This window comes from Strigops habroptila, chromosome 1 (genome assembly GCF_004027225.2).
Source record: "Strigops habroptila isolate Jane chromosome 1, bStrHab1.2.pri, whole genome shotgun sequence".
NCBI lineage: Eukaryota > Metazoa > Chordata > Aves > Psittaciformes > Psittacidae > Strigops > Strigops habroptila.
Window position 1 is genome coordinate 114,074,346 of NC_044277.2, and position 22,797 is coordinate 114,097,142.

The window sequence follows — 22,797 nt, forward strand, 5'->3', positions numbered from 1 at the left end:
CTCAGATTTTTGCATATCTTTAAGACTCTTCCATTGTGTGGACATGTTCATTTTCACCAGTCTTTGGGCTCTACAAGCACCAAGTGTAGACTCATTATTGTCGACATTTCTAAATCCACAGTTACTGATATCTATGTTATGATTTTAGTTCACTGGCAATTACCGATATCTAATTACCACTTAATCTCTTCTGAACTTTGTAGGAATGTATAATAGAAACCACTTTAACTTTTACTAGAACTGAATTTGAATCACGTGTTTCCTCTCCCACGACTGCCACATCCACACCCACCATCCCAAAGAACTGAAATATATTTTAGCTTTAAAAGGAAAATGCACTGTACTCTACCATGTACATTCTTGCTCCAGAAGATGGGAAAAGCAGGCTCAAGTGCCCCACAGCACCCTCAGACACTCTGCAAGTCTCAGAGAGTTTCAATCAGAGAATGTCAACGTGAGAGAGGACTCTCATGGCCTGGGAAGAGCTACTTCATGTCATGGACAACCGTTACAACTAGGGCAAAAGACAGCTGTGATGCTGGGCCCTCAGAAAGTGCTGGCCAAAATGCTCGACTTCAGAAGCAGCTTTAGGTATGTGACGCATCTCTTTGCAACCTCAAGTAAGCGTGTATGTCCCTGAGAGGGCTGAGATCAAGCACATAGCTTCTCCATGGTGTTTCCCAGTGCCACCCACCCCACTGGAGATGTTAGCATCTTACAACAGTGGGCAGGGGCCTGGTAAGCAGCCTAGCTCAGAACTTCTACCATGCATCTGGCAGGGTGTGCACTGGATGCAAAGAGGCATATATTTTCATAGCCAATCTAAGTGGCAGTTCAGAAAAGCTGACCCAGCCAAAGAAAACCCTGGAAAACCCCACAGAATGAAACAATAAAACTGTCTAAGAATTTAATCCAATGAGAAAGTTAGTAATTGTCAGAAATCCACAAGATTTACATTTCTAAAATGAAACAGGCCAACAAAGTAACAGATTGTGCTTCTATAATCAACTAGTAGCAGTTTTACAAAGTGATAAGAATGTGGAAGGAATTCAGTTCCAGGTACCCCTTCAAGGTTTTCATCAATATGGTTTGTGGAAAACGAGGTGAAGTCTCACTTTGCTGGGGCAGGTAACATTTTGTGTTGGCCAATAGCAAGTGTGGTTTGGGTAGATGTGTCTTGGATAACTGCAAAAGAAATGATGGGAAAACAGCTGAGTGAGAGCCAAAGAGTGCTGCAGGCTGCCCCTGGAGGGCTCCTGACAGCTGAGGAGGCACTGCAAACCCAGCCTGCTGTGACCAGGAACAGCTCCCTTGAGCGGCTCTGGGCAATAAATAACAGCACAAAAATCCAAACATGGATTGTAGGATATCACTCCTGCCCAAGGAAAACTCAAGGGGAGGGTTCAGGGAGTCACCTCCAGTGATTCCCATGTATGCAGCTGATGTACAGGTAGCCAGTGGGATCCAGTCCTGGGGACACCAAGCAGCACAACTGTGCTCATGCACTCTTGATTCTCACCTTGCTCTTTGCTGCAGGTCCCACACAAGTGCATCTGCATCCTCAGATGCAAGGAGAAGTGCTGGGCAGTCACATTGCTGTATGGAAGGAAGCAAGGTGAAAGGAGAGGTTAATTAAGGAAAAACTTCATTAAGAAGCAAAGAAAGATGATTTAGTTTCTTAGCTTGTTATTATAAACATAGATGTTGGGATGCTGCATGGTGGAATGGCAAACTAGGCTGCCAGGATCCAACGCCATCCCCTCTTTTGGGAAATCATTCCAGCTATCACAAGGCATGAAACAGTGCTGCTTCTACTCAGGAAAAGGACATGCGTCCCATACACCTTATACTACCCTCGTGCTGCTCCCCTTTCCATAAAGACTCAAAAGTTCTAGTGCTCTGCTATGAGAAGGGAGCTCCACAAAGCCTTACAGAAATTTTTCTTGCACACAATCTGTGAGTCAAATGTCCTCCTTGTCCTCACAGTGTTCACTGAAATTCATGTGGATGTATGTCAGGAGGGCATCCCTCCAGCCTATCCAGACCCCACTGCAGCGAGAGCTTGAGTTTGCCAGCCCTGACAATCAGCAGAGCCATGGGGGAAGCAAGGGGTCTTGAAGGATGAAAATGAGCATTTAGCTGCACAGGCTGTATTGCCTCCAGCTCAGACTATTTCCTTCTGTCTCAGTCTGATAACTGTGCAGTCTCCCAAACCTTCTCAGATGGCTGCTGTCCTGCAGATCCCAACAGAAGCAGTGTGAAAGAAAGCTTATGAAAGGCTTGATATCTCTCCGAGCAGTCTCAGTCTCTGGTAGATTAGCAATACAAACAAATGAAGGCTTCTTGGAACTAGCCAGAGACTTCTGGCAAACCCATGTGTTTGTGACTGCTACCTTCAATGGAGACGATTGACACAACTGTGTCCTTTCCAGGCATTTGGAGCATTTCTGTATTATCAGCCACCTGGTCCAGGGCTGCGGAGTCCATCCAAGGGAGGACCGAGGCATGAGGACTGCTTGAAGCAGCTCCATGGAGCTTAAAGAGCTGGATCTTTTGTGTAAGAAATTATATCCCTTGGCTGGTTTGTAAATGTTCATTGCAAACTAGTGCTGCTGCCAAACAGAATTACCTTAACTGGGACCTTATGGCTCAATCCATGGAGAGTCTCTCACGTAAACACAGGCATGAATCGAAGTGCCTTTTTCTTTGGAGAGAGCTCTCTGAGTGGGCCCAGGCACCTCAGTCACAGGCTTTTACAGGACAGTGGCTGTGACAGCATTGAAATAGGTCTCACAGCTGAGTTCTCTGAACTACAGGAGGCCCAGCAGCTATTGAGGGTGTCTTCCTCAAGGGCTTTTCCAATAAAACCAGCAGTGTGTCACTTGTGCATTGCAAAAGGCCATCTGTTCCACCCCAGATATCTACATCCCAACCAATAGACGCAGGTATTACAGACCACTGTAGAAGGATCAACGGATGTTGAGAAGGAGGTTGATTTTCAACTCAAATAATTTGTAGCCAGGTGGTTTTAGCCCTGTTATTGTCCTGAGAAAAGTGAAGAGCAAAACCCTCTGCTAGGATTTGGCTGCTCCTGAAGTTCCCTCTCGATTTGAAATCCTGGGATTCATAATCCCAGGGCACGATCCACCAACCCTGAACTAGATCCTGTAAATGGCCTGGCAGTTCATGGCTCTGATATCTGGAGTAAGACACTAATACCTCAGCTGTCCTTAGTGAGAGCCTCAGCAGAACAATAGAGGTCTCCTCTCTACGTGTGGCCGTGGCTTGACCTACTCCACCCAGTATCTGACAAGGTGACAGCTTTCCTAAGATGACCAAGTGTTTGAGCCAACCACCTGGTGGATATGTGCTGATCTGAGGTTAGCAGTTAGTGAACAGATCAGTTGAGGAGATCTGGACTTCCAGTGCTGCCCTGGGCAGTCCAAAGTTCTGTTCACTTTCCCTCTGGTTGGAGGCTCTAGTTTATGGGCAAGGTGCCTGGCTCTTCATCAGGAGGTGCCTGCCAGTGGCAGTGAGTACCTGTGCAGATGCTACATGAACAACCTGCTCAACATGTCCCCATGTTTCTTTCCTTACTGAACTGGTGAAGAGGAAACACAGGCAAGCAAGGAATGACCTGGTCTATTAAAACAGGCTGGGATATGCCTTGCTTCAGCCTAATGGAGAAGGTAAAATCTAATAGGGCTTAGCTGACTTTTGCTGCACCCTAGGAATCATAGTCATAGAATACCAGTTTGGAAGGGACCTCAAGGATCATCTGGTCCAACCTTCCTAGGAAAAGCATGACCTAGACAAGATGTCCAAGCATCCTGTCCAGCTGAATCTTAAAAGTGTGGAATCCACCACTTCCCTGGGGAGATATTCCAATGGCTGATTATTTGCAGTATGAAAAATTTTACTCTTGTGTCCAGTCAGAATGTGCCCAGTAGTAACTTGTGCCCATTACCCCTCGTCTTTCCCATGTGAAGCATCCACGTTCAGACATCTGGAAAGCCTCACCTGACAGAGAGGTCTGTAAGTCTGGCTGATGCCACCATGACTGTGATGAAGGTGGAGACCCTCTGTCCAGGAGGGGCCAAGCCACTGTCTGGGCAGAGCACATTTGGACTGTTGGTCTGAAAAGAGGCAGGAGCACTTCACAACACTAAGTACCACCACTAGCTCTGCTGGGACTGGGACAGGCACAGCACCACAATCTGCCCCACCAGGGCTGTCTGCCCAGGGCACATCCCATACCAGAGGAGTTACACATGGGAGCAGGCTGCAACCATACTTTGTGCTTGTGCTTCTTCCCTGTATTTACCCTGGCAGCTGAAGCAGGTATCTGTGGAAACACTGTGAGGTGACCAGCACCTGAATTTGTTGACAGCTTCGAAGGAAACGATATAACTATGCAAACCTGAAACTGATTCTGTCCTTATGCCCTGGGGCACATCCCACTGATGGCAGCTGCAGTCCTCCCTGGACATCTGAGGGCAGCTTCTGACCCAATCCAGCAAACAGTTACTGGATGCTTAATATTACACAAAGGAATGCTTGCAAAGCCAATGGGATAGCCAGTGAGATAGCCAACATTTATGCATACAATCAAATGTGCAATTTGGGTCTGAGCACTTTGTCATATTCTTGGCCTGTGTTTAAAAAGAAAAAGAAAAAAAAAGATGAAACCCCACAAATCACATTTAAGCTAGCAGAATGATTTATTAAGAAAAATACTGACGGGTTTTTTAAATACTGAAAGGGTTGAAATAGTCTGAATAGAATAAAAATTGACACAAATTTTTACCACAATGCAAAAGGAACTTGAATTATTCTAATAAGAGTTTACTTTAATGTTCGTGCATGTCTTCACATCCTGCTTTTGGCAATGGCTAGAAAAGAACTACCGAAATACTGTGAGAAAAGTTTTTCTCATGTTATTTCTGGCCCTGCTGTAACGCATGAAATCAGGACATCTCATGAGAGAGACTGATATTCAAGATTTCGGTCTATTTTTCAGACAAAAAAGTCTGAACATATATCTCTAAATTTCTGGGTTTAGTCATGGCTAGATCTCAAAGCAACAAGAAAAGTATCCCTGAGGTCACAAGTCAAATAGTCACAATACAGAAGAAAATACAATACTTACATTCAAATAACTTGGAGGAAAAAAATCCCTGCAAAGCCAATATTCACTTAACATGCTAAGGTGGATATCTCCTCATTCTCAGAATAACCCTTAATGCACTGAGGAATCTCTGAAGCTTATTCATAGGGTGGATGGGGGTTATGATTAAACCTAAAGTGTTTGAAGACACCAGCGAGTGTCGCAGGACTGGTACCATGTATGTGTGTGGCTCTAATCTGTCTAAAAATCATTTCTGATAAACACCTTCAGGATCCAAAGAAACGAGGGCTCTATGAACTATATGGTTTCTGGTGCCCCTGCCAACTCCGAATAAATACACTGTGTGTGTAGCCAAGGTCTTGGAGAATTATTTCCTGAAAACTACTTACTTTAGAACCAGAAGGAATTAATGAAGATGTGCCAGCTATTTCCTTTGCTGGCTTGCATGCCTCAGCCTCACCAATAATAAATAGTAACGGTTTGTACATGAGTTATGCTGCTACGCCTCATGTTTTGCACCTTGGAGAGAGAACCAGTCCATTCTCTATGCAAGCAAGAAAGCACAGAGTGTGAGTTTGTTGCCTCTCCTTGGGTATTGACATTCAAGGCTGGCAATAGCTATCAAAGCCAAACTGCATTTCGAGTCTTTGGCTCTAGCTTCTGCTAAAATAGCATTTGTGTATTTTAAAACTATTTACAGAGGTTTAACTTCAGATCTACTAAAAAGGAGATAATACAGCTATCAGCACTGGTTAAACAGATTAATATGATCGGCCTGACTTTTTAATCTGCTTGAATAAACATATTTATTATTATTGGAAAACTTTAAGAAAACTTCTAAATCATGAGAGGTTTATAAATTATCAATTATGTAAGAGCTAGAGCAACTAGGGAGATGTTATATGACTGCACGCAATAAGGAAGGAGATTTTCAAACTCATGCCAAAAACATTCATCACAAGTCATCTTTAGAAATATCTTTCCACAACCTTATTTTTATTCTCAGGGTTTCTCTGAGGGAAACCAACTCACTATTGGGTGACTCCTGAGCAGAGCCAGAGAGGGGGATCCTGTGTGCCGGAGGGAGTTCTTCCCAAGCAGCTCTGGGTGCCCGACCCTGTACAGCTTTTATAGAAACTGGCATTAACTTTGGGGGTTTCCTTCAAGGCACAAAATCCCCACAGTTACATGCATGTTGCCAAGGCAGCATGCTCCAACTCTTCCTGTCGTCTCCAGGGCCCGACATCTACTGGAGGAGCTACTAGACAGAAAATCATCGAAACCCTGACTCAACCGCACAAGGTTTTATGCTGTGCAAGCAGCCAAGAGGCTGAGGATATTTCAGAGGGTTTTTTATGCAATAACTGGAGGGCCATCAAACTGAAGCATGTTATGACTACTTCTCCCTGTTTAAAATCTTAAAAGTCAGCCTGAATCTTGTATCCTCTCTGTCTTGTCTCCGGAAAACGCCTCAGATTTGGGGTTGAAAGTGAATACACTCTGGGCTGACGTGTTGGGAGCTGCTACCCTGTGCAGAGCTTTGTCAGTACAAAGGAAAGAGGAAACGTTTCTGCTGGTATTATTAACATGTCAGTAGCACTGATAGATTCCAACTGAGATCAAGCCCTGTTGTATTAGCTGTGTGCCAAAAGCAGAGTGGGAAGCAGAGAATGGGGAGGAAGCGTTATTATTCCCATGTTACAGCTGCAGAACCGAGGCACAGGGATTGTGAAATCCTCGAGGTCACACAAAACCGCGTGTGGCTCAAGTGGGGAATGGAGCCAGCCCCTCACAGTTACCCCTTCCATCCCTTCAGCCCATGAACATTTCCCCACCTTCCAGGGTTGGTTCACGTTTTCGAGTATTTGGGAATGCTCCAGAGTTCAGGCTGGTGAAGTAATTCCCAGGGGACCGGCCCCATGCAGACGCCACATGAATTGCAGTGTCCCTGCGCATTACTGCACTGCCTTCACTCACACATATGTGTGAGATAATTATTTAAAGTCTTGGGTTGACTTCTATGTCTGTAATACTGAAGAATATTGGTGGTAAAAAAACCTGACTTTATGCTTTCCAGGGAAGCTAGATGGAAAAACAGGAATAAATAGTAGGGAATTCAATAACACAGAATGCAGTGTTTACTTTTGCACAGGTGGTTGAAGAAAAATTAGAATTATAATTGTTATCAACTGTTCAACGTTTATCCTTAACACTTCAAAGCAGTGATTTCTGCAATGTGACCTGCAACCATTAATGCTAAATCTAAACAAATCCACATTTATTCACCAAATGCAGAGCAGACATCAGCTATCTGAGATAGTACATTAAACGGAACTGAATCATTCTCTGGCCAGTAAAGGCACCGAAGACGTGAACTTCCTCAGAGAATATTAAATTTAAAACTCAGTTAAAAGGAACACGGTTATGAAAAGAATAAAATATATATAAGCAAAATTACTGATTTTTATTATATTTATACATTATACATAATTAAGAAAATCAGCCTCTTTTGAGATGTTTCAGCTCCTGTTTGTACAAAAACAAGGGCTCATGAACATACTTAAGGCTTGAGTCTCTGGCTTTGTATTCCTTGGGGTTAAGTGAAAATGAGCAGCAGAGGAAGGATGGCGCAGACTGGAGCAACCCACAAAGCTTGACTCCATGGAGGTCAGAGAACTGAAGAAGCCAGGTGGACCACAAAAGTCACGAGTTGGGTGTCCTGTGGGGCACACACAGATCCCACCAAGGTCCTAAGAGGATGAAATGGAGAATGGCTCACACATGTGAATGAAGCTTAATAACCAAGATGCCTGATCCTGAGCCACCAACTCTGTCCCAGACTGATCTGCAGAGCTTCTCCTGCTATCCACTTTTCCCCTTAATTAACACTGCATTACACGCCATTGTCATTCCCAGGAAAAGCATTCGGCCCCTCTCTGGAGCCTTTTTACCTTTGTGGCTGGTCACAGAATCCTGACAAAGCTTGAGTTAAGGGGCACTGGGAAAACAGCTCCTGCAAATACAATGACCCTCCTCCTCCTCCCTGTGCCCACCGCATGCAGCAGCTGAAGCGCAGCAGAGGCCCTGTGGAAGGTGCTTTGTCTTACATGGCCCAGGGGATGGAAATCTAAAAAACGCAATAAAAAATGGAGGTGGAACAAAGCAGAGAGAAAAAATAAAGCCGCTGAGAACCAGTCAGAAGCTTGTTTTTCTGACCCTTTAGGGTGGTGGGGGGAGAGGTCACATGGAATTAGAAAGAGCTGAGATTTAGTCCTTGGCTGGAGTTATGTCTTTGTTTATTAATTCTTAGGACAAAACACAAGAAGATGCAGAACAGAACCGAGTCCTCCACCCTCCTAGATGAAGCTACATCTATGGGTTGGGATATTTTTTAGGTCTGTGGTTTGTCTGGGGCTTTTGCTGCCACTAACCCCAGTGCTTTATATCCAGTTTGAGGGTGTCACCAGGCAGGCCACCCCACAGGGCCCCGTGCTTCTTAGCAGAAATAGGGGACAGCACTGCCTGCTGATGCTTCTGAAGAGGCACCTGCTCCCTGGTGCAGTTCTTTTTTTCGGCTTTCTCATCAGGCGAAGTCTGGTCCACCGGAAAGTGGTGGACCAGACAGCAGCCTGCAGACAGCAGACCAGCTCCCTTAATGAACACTCTTCCTGGATTTAAACAGTAAGGAAATACATGAGTTATTCTGTCTTAAACTGGAGCTAGAGTCTATAATATTATCCCAGTCTAGTCTTGCTGGACCTGGAAATGAAACCAGGGTTTGGATACTGATTATGTCTGCCAGGCTTCAGGATGTCCTCTTGACAACCTCCCCATTTCACCTTACTGTTGTTGTCTCCTTGCTGCTCACAGTCCCTGCAGTTTGACAGTATTTATTACTTGCTGAGAACCACCAGCAAAGCTGCCTTAGGGATGGTCACATGTGATGTTGGTGTGTTTGCTTCCTGCATACATGCTTCCATTTCGGCACACCCTCCAGAACAAATATCCATAAAGAAGAGAAATAAGCACACATTTCACCTTTCAGGTGCTCCTTCACTGCTGTTGAAAAACCTTCCAAAGCTCATTTTTCCATAGCTCTTTGCACGCAAAAAGGCCTGTAATTAGGTGACAACTTTAGAGCCTTTGTTTTCTAGTAGACCAACATAATTATCTCCCCTCTTAGATGACATATGCCCGGTATGATGACACCACTGCTCCCAAGGATGGAGGACTGAGACCTCTTACTATAAGCCAGGGGCAATTCTAGGCATTGGTCCTGTGAAGTGTTCAAACAGGAGAGTTCTTCTTGCTTCCTTATGATTATATTTAACACCATGTTACAAGACTTAACTTCACCCCTATTTCATTTCACCCCAGTGCTTTGGGGGCTGCCAGACTGAGCAGGAAGAGCCCCTGCTAAGGCTGCAGCTCTGCTGGCTCTGGCTGCCTGCAGAAGCAGAGCAAACCCCTTTAGGCACCATTTCAGCCAACTTGGTTAAGCAGGTTCATCTTTGTCTATGTGTGTCTCAGGACTTCGCTCAGTGCAGACCAGACTGCTGCCATGGATGCCAACAGGGCTCTGCAGCTGCTCTCCCTTGTGAGTGTGGCTATTTCGCAGTGCAGATAACACCTCATTTTGCGTAATCCTAAACAATTTCTCACCTACCCGACTTCTCAGCCCCTTCAACATACATGCTGTAGCTATTTAGCCATCCAGCATGCCATAGTGCAAAGTGTACCAGGGACGTGAGGAAATTCTTTGAATTTCAAACATATATGTTTACTGTGAAGGAATCTGCAGCTGGAGGGGGAAGCTGTGAGAATGCAATGCCAAGGAAATGTTTGCTGAAAGTGTTTAAAAAATAACCAGAGCATGAAGCAAGGGACAAAAGCAACATTTTGCCGAGTGCAAACCAGAAACTGTATTTAGATGGGACTCTACCAAACTGGATTTGGATTGTCCCCTGCTCCTGGCCGGGGAAGGGGGAGAGGGGAGAGCAACACTCCAGCCTGCCCCGTTGGTGGCAGCCAGGCTCTGAGAGGCAGCTGCCCACTGCCAGCAGCCAGGCTGGGGCTGCAGCCTCTCTGCTGGCTGGAGCATGGCTGGCATCAGGGAGCTCCATCACTTGCAGCCTCAGGAGGAAACTCTCCTCTCAGCCTGACAGCAAGGTTGATATTTTCCTGGCTCCTCCAGTGAGACAGATTAGGCCCATGAGCACCACTTTTAGGCTCTTTCTGCACGATATCCCTTGGAAAGGTGCCTTGCTGCCACTTTCTGGCATGCCAGCCTGGCCTACCACCTGCCTGAGGCTGGACACGCAGGCATGGCCTGGGAGAGGGATGTTGCAGAGACTGGCAAGAAGCTTCTTACAGCTACAGCCCAGCAGGTGCCCAAAGTCCCCCTGCGCCCCAGTCCCCTGGCCCGCTGTGGGATGCTTGGGAGCCCCAGTGTTCCCATCACTTGGCACTGCACCATCCTCAGGGGAGCCGGCTGCAGGCCGTGGTATGCTGCCAGCAGCTATTGACTTATTTTTCCGTGCATGGCCGGGTAAGTAACCTTAATTAAAAACATGAAGCCCACAGTTTGTATCACATTTGCGATGTTAAACAAGCTCTGGAAATAGAAACCCTGTTTTCATTTAAGCTTTTCAACTGTGATCTAAGTAATAAAATATGGAGGGGGCGGGCGCGTGTGAGATTTACATGTGATGATTTGGGAGATCTCGCTGCTTTAGAGGCTTGTAAGGCGCCGTGGTGCCAACTGCTCCTGCCGCTGCCTCACTGCGCTTGGCAGCGCCTGCCCCACACAGACACTTGGTTTTTTCCAGAGCCGCTTTCCAAATGCTGATTTCGGCTCTTGTTGCTGTGATTTATTCTGGGTGCGGGTGTGGGATCTGCCAGGCCCTCAGCAACCTGCTGCCCTGGCTGCCTGTACTCTGCCTGGCTCCAGGTAGGCAGGCAGGCAGCGTGCACCTCCAGCTCTCCTGGGGACCCCAGATGCCCTTGAGGACAGCCAGGTACCCTGCAAGTGCAGGCAATGGTCCCATGAACCCTTGGCCAAGTGGCACCATGATCAGAAGGCACAGGAGGAGGTTATCTTTGCCTTCCTGATTCCTCCTGAGCCATCACACACAGAATGAACAACCATCCCATCACGACAGGTAGGCGGGAGGGGATGCTCTTCCAAGGGCACTTGCTCTGCACCCTGATAGTGCATGGGCTGACCCTGCTCCAGTGGCTGCCTCAGACCGCAGGGTGCTCAGAAACCCCATCCATGCCTCCCGTTGAGAGTTGCAAGCCAGAGCCTGCGCCTGCCCTCCAGGGGCTCACCCCTGCTGTGCCAAAGGGCTAGTAGCAGCGAATGGGAACACAACAGGGCAAATATTTGTCTGAAGGCTGCAAATGCTTGAGATCACCTTCCCATTTTGCTGGAGCGAGCAGGAGCCCTCGGGAGCTTGTTTTTGATCAAGGCTGTCACTTCCTCAGTCTCTTTTTGCTGTAATATAATTATAACAGTACTTCCAAGGTCATAAACAGTTCAGCTGGGCATGGAAATGGCTGGAGCTGCGTATTTTGCAGCAAGCTCTTAATAAGCACGTTAGCACATTAGCACAGAGGCATTCATCCCACGGTGTCCCACGGTGTCCCCCTTCCCCCTCAAGCTATTTCTGAATGCTCTGGCCAGGGCATGCACTGTGGAGGAGCCTTGAACAGGGCTTTGCCCCAAAGCCGGTGAAAGCGTGGGATGCACAGGCTGTGCAGAAACCATCTCTATTTACACTCATTTCTATCCTTTGTTTTCTCGGCCGGGGACTGGTGACAAGTTGCTTGTGGGGTTCTTTTTCCCACCCTGGGGATAGCGGGTTTTCTCCCTGAACGATGGTACAGTTTCAGCACATTGCCCCTCCCCAACCTCCCTCCGGCTTCGCTTCTGGAACCAGAGAAATAACAATCGGGTCGGTAACGGCCGACGCCATGGTGCCCGTCTTCCTGGGACCCGCTTCCCCAGCGCCTGTGGCTGTGTGATGTCGCAGAGAGCGGCTGTGACCGAGGGGTGTAGGCAGAGGGGTAGGTCACAGAAAGCACCCCAAGGCGGCGCAGAAACGGAGCGGCAGAGCCCGGGACGGGACAGGCGGCAGCGGGAGGGGATGCCCGGGGGCAGGGGCTGCAGCAGGTACCTGCACACGCCACCACTCCGGGGCCGGGAGGACGGCAGCCTCCAGTCCGCCCGTCCCCGCCGCTCCAGCGCCGAGGGCCGCGCAGAACCGCGTACCTCTCCGCGGTGGCATCTCCGGCTTGGGACGACGGGAGGGAATGAGGCCAAGGTGTTGGAGAGGGGAAAAGAGAAAGCCGGTAGCGGCTGTGCAGGCTCAGGTCCTTTGGGGTCACGCGGTCCCCCAGCCTGGGGACCAGGACTGGGACAGGGAGCCCACGGGGAAGCAAGGTGCCGTGGGGGGCTGCGCGCAGGGGAGCCCGCGCCGCGCACGTTCCGCCGGCCCGCGGGCGCAGACGGCTGCGCCCCGCTCACCCGCGGCGGTCAAATAACGTCTGAATGACATCCTTGTAAATATTGACTGTGGCCATCTTCTTCGTTTCTGCGCACAGTAACCGAAATGTTAAGCCCGGCAGAGCCGGGGCCGGGTTGCCGCGCCTCAGGGCGGCGGAGGGTTTGGAGCGGCGGGGCCAGGGGACGCGGGAGGCCCGGGGCACATCCGTAGGAGCGGGCCGGGGGTGCCCGCAGAGCTCGCCGGCGACCGAGCATCGCGCCTCGGAGGAAACGCGCCGACGGCGCCGGGGATGCTGAAGGGAACGGGCTGTCTCCCGGCTTGGCCCGCGATCTAATTTATAACCCTTGTAAGGGGGGCAACACACACACAAGAGACGGAAGAGGGTGGGGGGAGATGTTTCCTGGTCCGCCTTCATTAAACGCCAGCGTTAATGAGCGGCGCAGGGTTGCGGCAGCCCGCACGGCCGCCGCCGCGCCGGTAGTGCCCCGCGCCCGCCCCGCGCCTCCGACGGGGGTCTCTCCCGCGGGCAGCGTGACCCCAGCCGGTGACGTCAGCCACCTTTCCCGGGGGACCCCCGTGCACACCGCGGACTGTCCAGCCGCGCACTGCCGTCCGCTCGGCTCCCCTCGCCGCGCTCCTGCGCGCCCCACGACGCCGCGCTGCCCGGGCGGGGGCCGTGCCCTCGCTGGGGCTCTGGGGTCCCCTCGTCGGCCGTGCCACCCTCCCCTGGGGATGGGGAGCGGCTGTCCCGGCAGCGTGAGTGGCTGAGCGGCTCTGCGCATTTGGTGGTCGTTAAAAACAATTTGTTTCCCTCCCCGTTTGGGGAGGGAGAAGGGGAAAATCATTCCGGGGGAGGGGAGGAGAAGGGAAAGGGGGAGAGAAAGGAGAGAGAGAGCCAGCGAGAGAGAAACACCAAACCCAACAGAAAACCCGCGCTCCGAACTATTGCGACACGGAGCGAGGAGCGCGGCGGAGGCTGGCGGCGAGGTGCGAGCGGGAGCGGGCCGGGCCGAGGGGGCCGTGGGAGCGGGCCGGGCCGCGGGAGCGGACCGGGGCTGAGGGGGGGGGGGGGCGTGGGAGCGGGCCGGGCCGTGGGAGGGGCGGGCTGTCCCCCCCCGTGGGTGGGCAGGCGGCGCCGGTGCCTCCGTGCTGCCCCCCCGCCGGTCGCGCCGGGCGGGTCTCGGCGGTTCGGCGCGGCTGCCCGGTGACCGCTGCCGCCTCCCCGCAGCGCAGAGCGAGCCCCCGCACCTCGGAGCAGGCGGCCAGCCCGACGGCGGCCCCCAGCCCCACACCATGAACACCATCGTCTTCAGCAAGCTCAGCGGCCAGGTGCTGTTCGAGGAGGACACCAAGGAGCGGGAGCGGAGCGGCCGGCCCTACGTGGGGGTGGTGGAAGGGCCGCACCACGCCGAGGTGCTGCTCCCCGACAGCCCGTCCATCAAGGAAAGCCTCAGCCTGCGCAACCGGCGGACGGGGTATGCTGACCGCTCGCCTCCGCGCCGCGCACCGGCTCCGCGGGGCGGCCCTGTGTGCCGTTGCCGGCGCTCCCGGCCGCCCCAGAGCCGGTTTGGGGTTGCGAGATGGGTTTCTAAATGGGTCCTCCCCACGCCCCCAGGTCCATTCTCCCCGGAACTCTCATTCCACAGCTCTACGGTGGGAAATTCCGGCAATAGGTGATGCGGAGGCGTCCGATTGGGCTGGAATGTGCCAGACAGAGCGCTCCTGTCCTGCCGTGTTTGACCTCCCCCTCTCTGCCTCCACACAAAAACAAACCGGGGAAAGCGGGGCTCGTCCGGTTTGATCGGGCGCTTTATGTAATTAAATCCCCCAAAATACGGGCTCAAGGCGGAACGTTGAGATCTGGGGGCCGGCACGGCCGCGGGGCCGACCGCGCCGGCGGGGCCGGGGCAGCCAGTTCGCGGCCGGGGCCGAGGCGGGCGGGCGCTGCGCGGCTCCCGGCATTTGCTCCCGCGTCCTGCGGATGTGCAGCTCGCTGAGCGAACTGACGGGAGGGAGCTGCGTTGTCGGTGCATTCCCCGAGATGGGATTTAAAACGGACTAGCGCGATGTCAGTCAAGGGCTGGGCAGGGTGATGTTGGGATGGGTTTTGCTAAAAAGGCAGCTGAGGCTGAGCCGCCTGCGGCTCATTTTTTGTGTGCTGGAACAGGTGAAATGAGTGGTGAGCAGAGAGGACGTGTTAGTTCCGGCGCCTTGTCAGCCGTAACTCGAAGGTTAAACTGGGGAGCGCGGACCGATATTTCGTGTCAGGTTTATAAACTAAAGACTATAAGGAGGATAGTGAGGAGGCAGAAACCCCGAGGAGCTGCTTTTACTGCCGAATTTCCACCTTAACGATTGCATCAGCTCCTACTTTTAACGGCGGTGCTCGTTGGTAGAACGAGCAGGTTATGTTGCATCGAAATGTTATTAGCAGCCGATCGCGGCGAAGCTGGGTTGCCGAGGGAGCCCTGGACGAGGCAGAGACCGCAGCCGGGCTCGTTACGGCACGGCACGGCAAAGCTCGGCTGGGCTCGGTACAGCACCGCACGGCATGGCCCTATACAGCTCAGCCCGGCCCGGCCCGGCCCGGTACACCGCGGCACAGCTCGGCCGGGCTCGGCTCGGCTGGGCTTGGTTCAGCCCGACTCGGCTCGGCACGGCCCCGTGGCGCCCCCTGCCGCCGCCGCCAGGAGCTGCCGCCGCTCGAAGCCTCCGCGCCGGTCCGCGCAGCGCTGTCGGCCGGGCGCGCTGCCGGCTGCAGCGCTGCTCTGGGTTTTCTTTCTGATTCCTTGGGTTTGTTCCCTCGCTTTTTATTTTCGACCTGCCTTTTTCTTTTTTTTTTTTTAAGCAGAGAAAAAGCTTTTCCTTTTTTTTTTTTTTTAAATGTATTTATTTTTAACGGGACCTGAGTTTCGTTCCCCCCGGTTTAACTGTTCCCCCTGCCAGGTTTGGGGCTCGCTGCCGGCGGCGCTGGGAACGGCACGCCGGCTGCCCCAGAACTCTCCTTGCCGCGGGCTGCGGGCAGAGTAACGACCCGGGAGGTGCTCGATGTCGCGAACAAACACATTCGGGCGGGGGTCAGGCTCGGTTGTCCCCGGGGCATCCCGCACCGCAGCCCTCTTCGCTCGGGGGTACGGGGCCGGAGCCGTGCGGGGCGGGCTCTGCCCTCCTTGGGAAGCCCTTCTGTAAACACACCGCCCGCCCGCCCGCCGGCAGATGCCAGGCACCGGAAGCATCGGGACAAACTCCGCACCTGCGGAGCCCTGACCCTACCGAAGTCCTCGCAGCGGAGCCGTCTGAGCCCGCAGCATTATCGCGGCCAGCGCCGGCCCGATCCCTCCCTTCTGGGTCCGCTCTCTCAGACCCTCACCAGGCGTCCGGGGGAGCCGCGGGCATCGCCACCTCCTGAGCGAGGGATTCGGCGTGGGAAGCCCCCGAGCACCCGCGGCGACTGGGCTCGGCTGCCCCAGGCAGGGTGCACCCCAGGCGGGGATGGACGCGGGCAGGGCGCGCCCCGGAGCTGCGGCACCCCCCGAGGAGGGTCACCCCTCGGGCAGGGGAGCCGGGCAGGTGCCCGCCGCCCTGGCCCTCAGCGCTCCTTCTTCGCGGCAGGGCGCGGCAGAGCAGCGGGAAGGTGCGGCACAAGCGGCAGGCGCTGCAGGACATGGCGCGGCCGCTCAAGCAGTGGCTCTACAAGCATCGCGACAACCCCTACCCCACCAAGACCGAGAAGATCCTGCTGGCGCTTGGCTCCCAGATGACCCTGGTGCAGGTAAGGGAGCCCCCTGTTCCCACCTCCGGCGGCTGCTCCGGGGCATCTCATGGACGGGAGGGACGGGGACAAGGGACAGCAGCAGCCCAAGCCCCTCTGTGACCTGAACAAGAGGCAGCACTGGGTATCAGGGGAGGCATCGGTGTGGCCAGCAAGGTCCTGTGCGCATCCTTCCCTCTGCCCTCCCCAAGGCTCCTCTGCCAGCAGGACTGTATCCACCAAACAGGAATCCCCACATCTGTGCTATCCTGGCTGGGGAGGTGCTAAAGGCAGTCGGCAAAAGGTGTGTGCTTTCCCTCCTAGGAAGAGATGTCCTCATCCTTTAATCCCATTCATAAATGCAGTGGAAATATGTTTGCTTAGTCTTTAAAAATCTTCAGGTAAAAAAAAGAATAATGGGAGATTTCAGCACAGAATACGAGTTGCTGAGGAAGCTGTAGGGAGCTACTCTTTTCCTTTTTGAAACAGGTCAAGAATGGGAACAGTTATATTGTTCTGAGAATAATCGTCACCTGTTGCACAGCCGTTAGTATTCCCATGCACACCGTGTGCAGCGGCGCAGTGTGTGCTTCACAGTCTTGCAGGAATTATCATCACAGCATAATTAGATGTGGGGAATAATTGTTTTGCTCTCAGGTAAAGCTCCACTGGAATGACTGGCAGTTGGGTTGCAGCAAGAGGCATAAAACTGGCTGCAAATGTTCATAAATCTCACTTCTTTGTTCTCGTTGCCATCTGGCTCTCTGCAGAAGTAGGTGGTAAATGCTCTCAGTTGCTGAGTGATGCTATCTCAGGTCTGGATGCTGCAAAGATTTATGCATTGTGAGTAATCTAATTTCCTTGCTGCAGGCTACTGCTAGGTGCATAAAATGAAACACATGTGTTTGCAGGATTGGGTCCTCAGCACTCTGCCTAACACATTATGTGTCACTTTGCAAAGGACATGGAGAGAGCAAATAAAATATTAGAAAAAGAAGGTGGTAATTCAGCATTATTAGTTTGAGTGCTCCTTCAAAAAAGCCTGTGCTATGCACTTTGAGCCTAGTAACAGCAAAATAGGAAACTTCTACACTTTAGTACCTCACTGTAAGACTATTGCACTAGAAGAAACGCTATAGCTTTGACAAAAATAATATTAATGTCTCAGAAAATGCCAGTTGTAACTGGAAGATACAGTTAAAACAACTTCTCTTGCTTTTAAAAAAGATACATGAAAGGTTTGCACAGGCTTTTAAAAATAAACATATTTAAACATATTTAAAAATAAACACTATCGATTCAGTGCCGCACTCCAATAGGAGTACTTTATTGGTCTATGGCTTTTAGAACATTCTTGTATTTTTACATGGGATTTAAAACATACATCCAGAATACATGTTGGGAGACTTTCACTCTAATGACATTTGGGAAGATCTCCTGTTCTTTTATAAATGCCTCGGAATGAACGGACAAGGGAAGAAACTGGTGGGTTTTGCAGTATTGCTCTTGTGGCAGCTTTGGTAAATCATGATGGGGATATGGGATACGCTGTGTTAGCCTCTATAAAAGCATCAAGTGAGCCATGGTCACTGCTACAGAGAGTTTTATGATCTATGTAAGGTGTAGAATAAAATCGAAAAGAATCACAGAGGGCTGCATTCATCTCTGTTAGAGCCGCATGACTCTAGTGGATTTACGCTGAAGCTGAGTTGAGTAGCTTTATTTCTATGAACTGTAATACCTGAAAGAGCTGTGCAAACCAGCACATCTATCTTCATTTACAGAAGCACACCATCAAAAAGAAACCCCAGATGTTTCTTCCATCATTTGGGTGCAATGCTCTTTTAATCCAGGAATACAATAGCATATGTACGAGAGGTAAATATGTATGTCTGGGACCAGCCATAGTTCCTGAGCCTGGAAGAACAAAACAACACACACCCCACATGTACTTTTCAGATGCCCAGAAAGAACAAGGCTGTAATCCAGATCAAAATTCTTGTGTTCTGAGAGTGAGAAAGCAAGCGCCAGGCTGTGATCTCAGTCACACTGGGCGCATCTGAAATAGCTTCCCTGAAGGCTGAGCTGTTTCAGTGGAGCGGTATTACCAAAAGCAGGCTTGGGTCTGGGCTTTCGTATCTGTTGGAAAGCTTTGCTTCTGCCCCAGGAGGGCCACTTTGTAAAAGCGTCATCCACGGTCTCTTGTGATTGCTTTTCTAATCTAGTAACGCCAGACATCATTGGAGAACCAGGAACTGGTGTACGATGTTTCCTCCGGGTTTCATGCCTTCACGTTCACTGACCTGTTGCCTGTTTCGAACCCTTCTTCCATTGCTCAGTGTTGTCCTGGGGTGTTTGCTCTTGGTTAGGGATCCATGCTTGCCCCCACAGTTTTCAACTCCTGGAGAGGCTGTTGTTTGTATAAAATCATAGAATCATAGAATCAACTAGATTGGAAAAGACCTTTAAGATCGTCAAGTTCAACCATTACCCCAGGGCTGCCAAGACCACCAGTAAACCATGTCAGTGAGGGCCTCATCTACACAGCTTTTACCTCTTCCCAGCATCCCTTATGTGCTGATGCTTTGTCATTGGAAGCCATAGGGAAGGCAGAAGATACTGTTGAAAAGCCCTTTTGAGTTTCTGCCAAAATGCCATTTAGGGAGTGAATAGTTGGGGTTTTTTGGTTTTCACCTGACTGCCGAACTTGGTAAAAGTCTTCAGCAGCTGCCTGGGAGATGATGTTGGTCACAGTCATATTGATAATATAGCTGTACCTCTTCTCCACATGCTCTTTAATCTAATGAACCTTATTCCAGTATGCACCATCTATCCGAACGAGCTTTTGCAGGACTGTGGCATAGATAAAACCGATCCTGCTGCGAGACAAAGAGTTGAACATCCAGCCCTGTTTTCTACTGTTACTATTAGGACAGTATCTGCATGTCAGATTTTCCACAACTTATTTTCATTAGCTTTGTTATCACCCAGTTTATTCCACTTCACAAATACTTCGAGTTAACCCCCTGTTCCGGGGCGCAAGGGCCTGTTCCTGTTGCATGTCTGTCAGCACTGCAGAGGGAAAGTCAGATCCTTTCAAGGAGGTGGGATTTCACAGGAATCATAAATCATCTTGTTTCTTAATAATAAGTAGCAGCAAAACCTGGGGCAAATTCTGGGCTGACTTATTCCTGAGCAGGCCAGCAAGGTCTTCAGGAGTCCTCAAAGCAAATGTTATTGCAGCTTTCAGTCTAACAGTCCAAAGTTTTCTACTTCCCCAACTGCCAAAGCAGGAAACCGAAAAAGCAATATAGTTTGAACAGGCATTTTATGTTTTACTGCAATTAGATTCCAATTCAGAATCCAATAATTTGTCCTATTAATATGCTATTAATATGCTACATTTTCATTTGTATTACTACCACAGTGCTTGATTTATTTTATTTTAAATTTTGGTTCAGATGTTCTAGTGAAATAAAAAAGAAAAATGGCTGTGTATTCCTTCCAGAAAGAAATATGAATGGCTGTATTGTTGAAGAGAAGTTTTTTGCAAAACTAGGATTGATATATTGGTCATGTGCTGCTATGGATTTAATAGTATTCAGATTCATAAAGGCATATCTGGATTACCAGAGGAGGAAAATCGCTTGATTTCTGTTCCCTTTCTGAAATTTTGGCCACTCTTAAGCAGTGAAGCAGAACAAATTACAATAAAACTGAAGAGTCTCTTCAGAAGTAAAACTAGAGGGCCAGTATTTCATTATGCCCATATAAGTACCTGATGCTCTTTGGAAATGACTGAGTTGCTATAAAATATGAATGCTGGAAAGCATATCCATTAACTGTCTCCTTGGGTTTTGTCTATTTACTTTGTGAAGAACTACATAATTATTACTTTACAAGAATAGTGAGTTTCATCATGCCTTTTTTTTTTCAAGATAGTTCTTTGGGAAGTTTCTGAGACAAAGATTTTCCCACTAGCTTATATGTAAGTCATTGTTTTGGTTTTCTTTTATTATTTTTGGAGATCATGGTAGTGTAACTTGGAACCATGGTAAAGGATGGATGGCTTTTGGCAGCTTTGATTTTTTCTTCTTGTAATACTTAAGTAAGTGTGGTGCAAACAGGCCCTTGTAGTGACTGGGACCTACAGCAGTAGGCATGCAACTTTTGAAATACCACATGATACACAAGGTAACATTTGGGCTGCTTGAAGTTAGTGACAAAACTCGCCTTGGCTTTAAACGAGCCAAGAACAGCCTGTAATAAGTGTTTCTGGAGTGAGTTTGCTGCTTTGTGCTTTAGCAGAAAGCTTCTCTTGTAAATGTGGACTTCAGATGCTTTCATAATCATAGAATCTTAGAATTGTTTAGGTTGGAAAAGACCTTTAAGATCATAAAGTCCAAATGCTAGCCCAGCCAAGTCCATCACTAAACCATGTCCCTAAGCATCGCGTCTACCATCTTTTAAGTACCTCCAGGGATGGTGACTCCACCACTTCCCTGAGCAGGCTGTTCCAATGCTTCACAACCCTTTTGGTGAAGGAATTTTTCCTAAATTCAGTCTAAACCTCCCCTGGCACAACTTGAGGCCATTTCCTCTTGTCCTATCACTTGTTACTTGAGAGAAGAGGCCAACACCCACCTCACTACAACCGCCTTTCAGGTAGTTGTAGAGAGTGGTAAGGTCTCCCTGAGCCTCCTTTTCTCCAGGCTAAATAACCCCAGTTCCCTCAGCCACTCATAAGACTCTTGTCTAGACACTTCACCAGCTTCGTTGCTCTCCTTTGGACACACTCCAGCTCCCCAATGTCTCTCTTGTAGTGAGGTGCCCAGAACTGCACACAATATTCAAGGTGTGACCTCACCAGTGCTGAGTACAGGGTAATGATCCCTTTCCTAGCCCTGCTGGTCTCACTATTGCTGATACAGGCCAGGATGCTCTTTGCCTTCTTGGCCGCCTGGGCACAAGCTGGCTCATGTTCAGCCGGCTGCTGACCAACACCTCCAGGTTCTTTTCCTCTGGGCAGTTTTACAGCCACTTTTCCATAAGCCTGTGGCATTGCATGGGGTTGTTGTGGCCCAAGGGCAGAACCTTTCACTTATTAAACCTCACACAATTGTCCTTGGCCCATCAAGCCAGCCTGTCCAGATCCCTCTGCAGAGCCTTCCTACTGTCCAGCAGATCAACACTCCCACCCAGTGTGGTGTCATCTGCAGACTTACTGAGGGGGCACTCGATCTCCTCATCCAGATAATTTATAAAGGTATTAAGCAGAACTTGCCCTAATACCGAGCTGAGCCATGGGGAACTGCTTGTGACTGGCTGCCAACTGGATTTAACTCCAGTCACTATCACTCTTTGGGCCTGGCTGTCCAGCCATCTGTTTACCCAATGGAGAGTATGCCCATCCAACCAATGAGCAGCCAGTTTCTCGAGGAGAATTCTGGTGTCAAAAGCTTTACTAAAGTCTAGGTAGACAACATGGAAGCAGATCACGTTAGTCAAGCAGGACCTGCCTTTCATAAACCCATGCTGACTGGGCCTGAGCACCTGTACGTGCTGTGTGATGGCACTCAAGATGATCTGTTCCATAAAGAGCATGAGAACAGGGTGCAATATATTTGTCTCATTATGAGACAATGATCAAATACTACTATTTCCTCCTCTCATAGCAGAAGACTTAAAATGTGACTCATCTTTTCATATTGATATGCAGAAAGCAAAGCATTGGCATGGGAAGAATGAGCCCAAAATAAACCAAGAGTACCATACAAAAATCACTCCTGCTAAATTTAATTGCTTTTATGTATGAGTCACACTAATACTACCCATCTTTCTTTTCTGTACATGGCACTTCACTGGTGAAATATTTCAGTATGTAATGAAATGGAGCATAATGAAATTTTTCTCGTGAGAGGTTGGAAAGCTGTCGGTTTTGTAAGATGCTGCAGTAACTGCTGTAATATTCAGTGAGACTGTGGATTGATCCATCTCTATTGTTACATACTTGTTTTCAGAGTTACACTAAATCATGCAGCAGCCAGGTGACTGCTGCTTCAGCTGAGCAGTCTGGAGTGGGTTTGTTAGCAGCTTTAGAAAGTGGATGAATTCCAGTCCACCCTTTCTCATTTATTATAATGATTGCTGTGTCAATGTGATGAATATAAACAAGTAGCCTTGGAAGAGAATGAAAATTACTTACTCTTCTCTGCAAGCTACAGTTATGGTCTTCTAACCTGTTGAGGTAAACTACGTGGTGTGTAAAGTTATGTGTTTGGCATCTGAGCACTGATACAGGGCTCACTGTATTTTTAGTGAAACCCTGTTTCATGTAAACATTGTTTTAAGTAAAATCACAGTGACAGGCTAAAGGTGCCACTGCTAATTTCTGGGTGAGAGTCTGAACT

General features: G+C 49.6%; 1 protein-coding gene across 1 annotated transcript in view; it reads left to right on the forward strand.

The window, feature by feature from the left end:
* Positions 1–13,029: 13,029 nt before the first annotated feature.
* MKX (mohawk homeobox) overlaps positions 13,030–22,797 on the forward strand; it is a 49,169-nt gene continuing 39,401 nt past the window's right edge. The window contains 5 exon segments of the mRNA XM_030483740.1: positions 13,030–13,180; positions 13,406–13,450; positions 13,453–13,623; positions 13,865–14,111; positions 16,249–16,408. Of these exon segments, the coding sequence (XP_030339600.1) occupies positions 13,030–13,180; positions 13,406–13,450; positions 13,453–13,623; positions 13,865–14,111; positions 16,249–16,408 (774 nt within the window).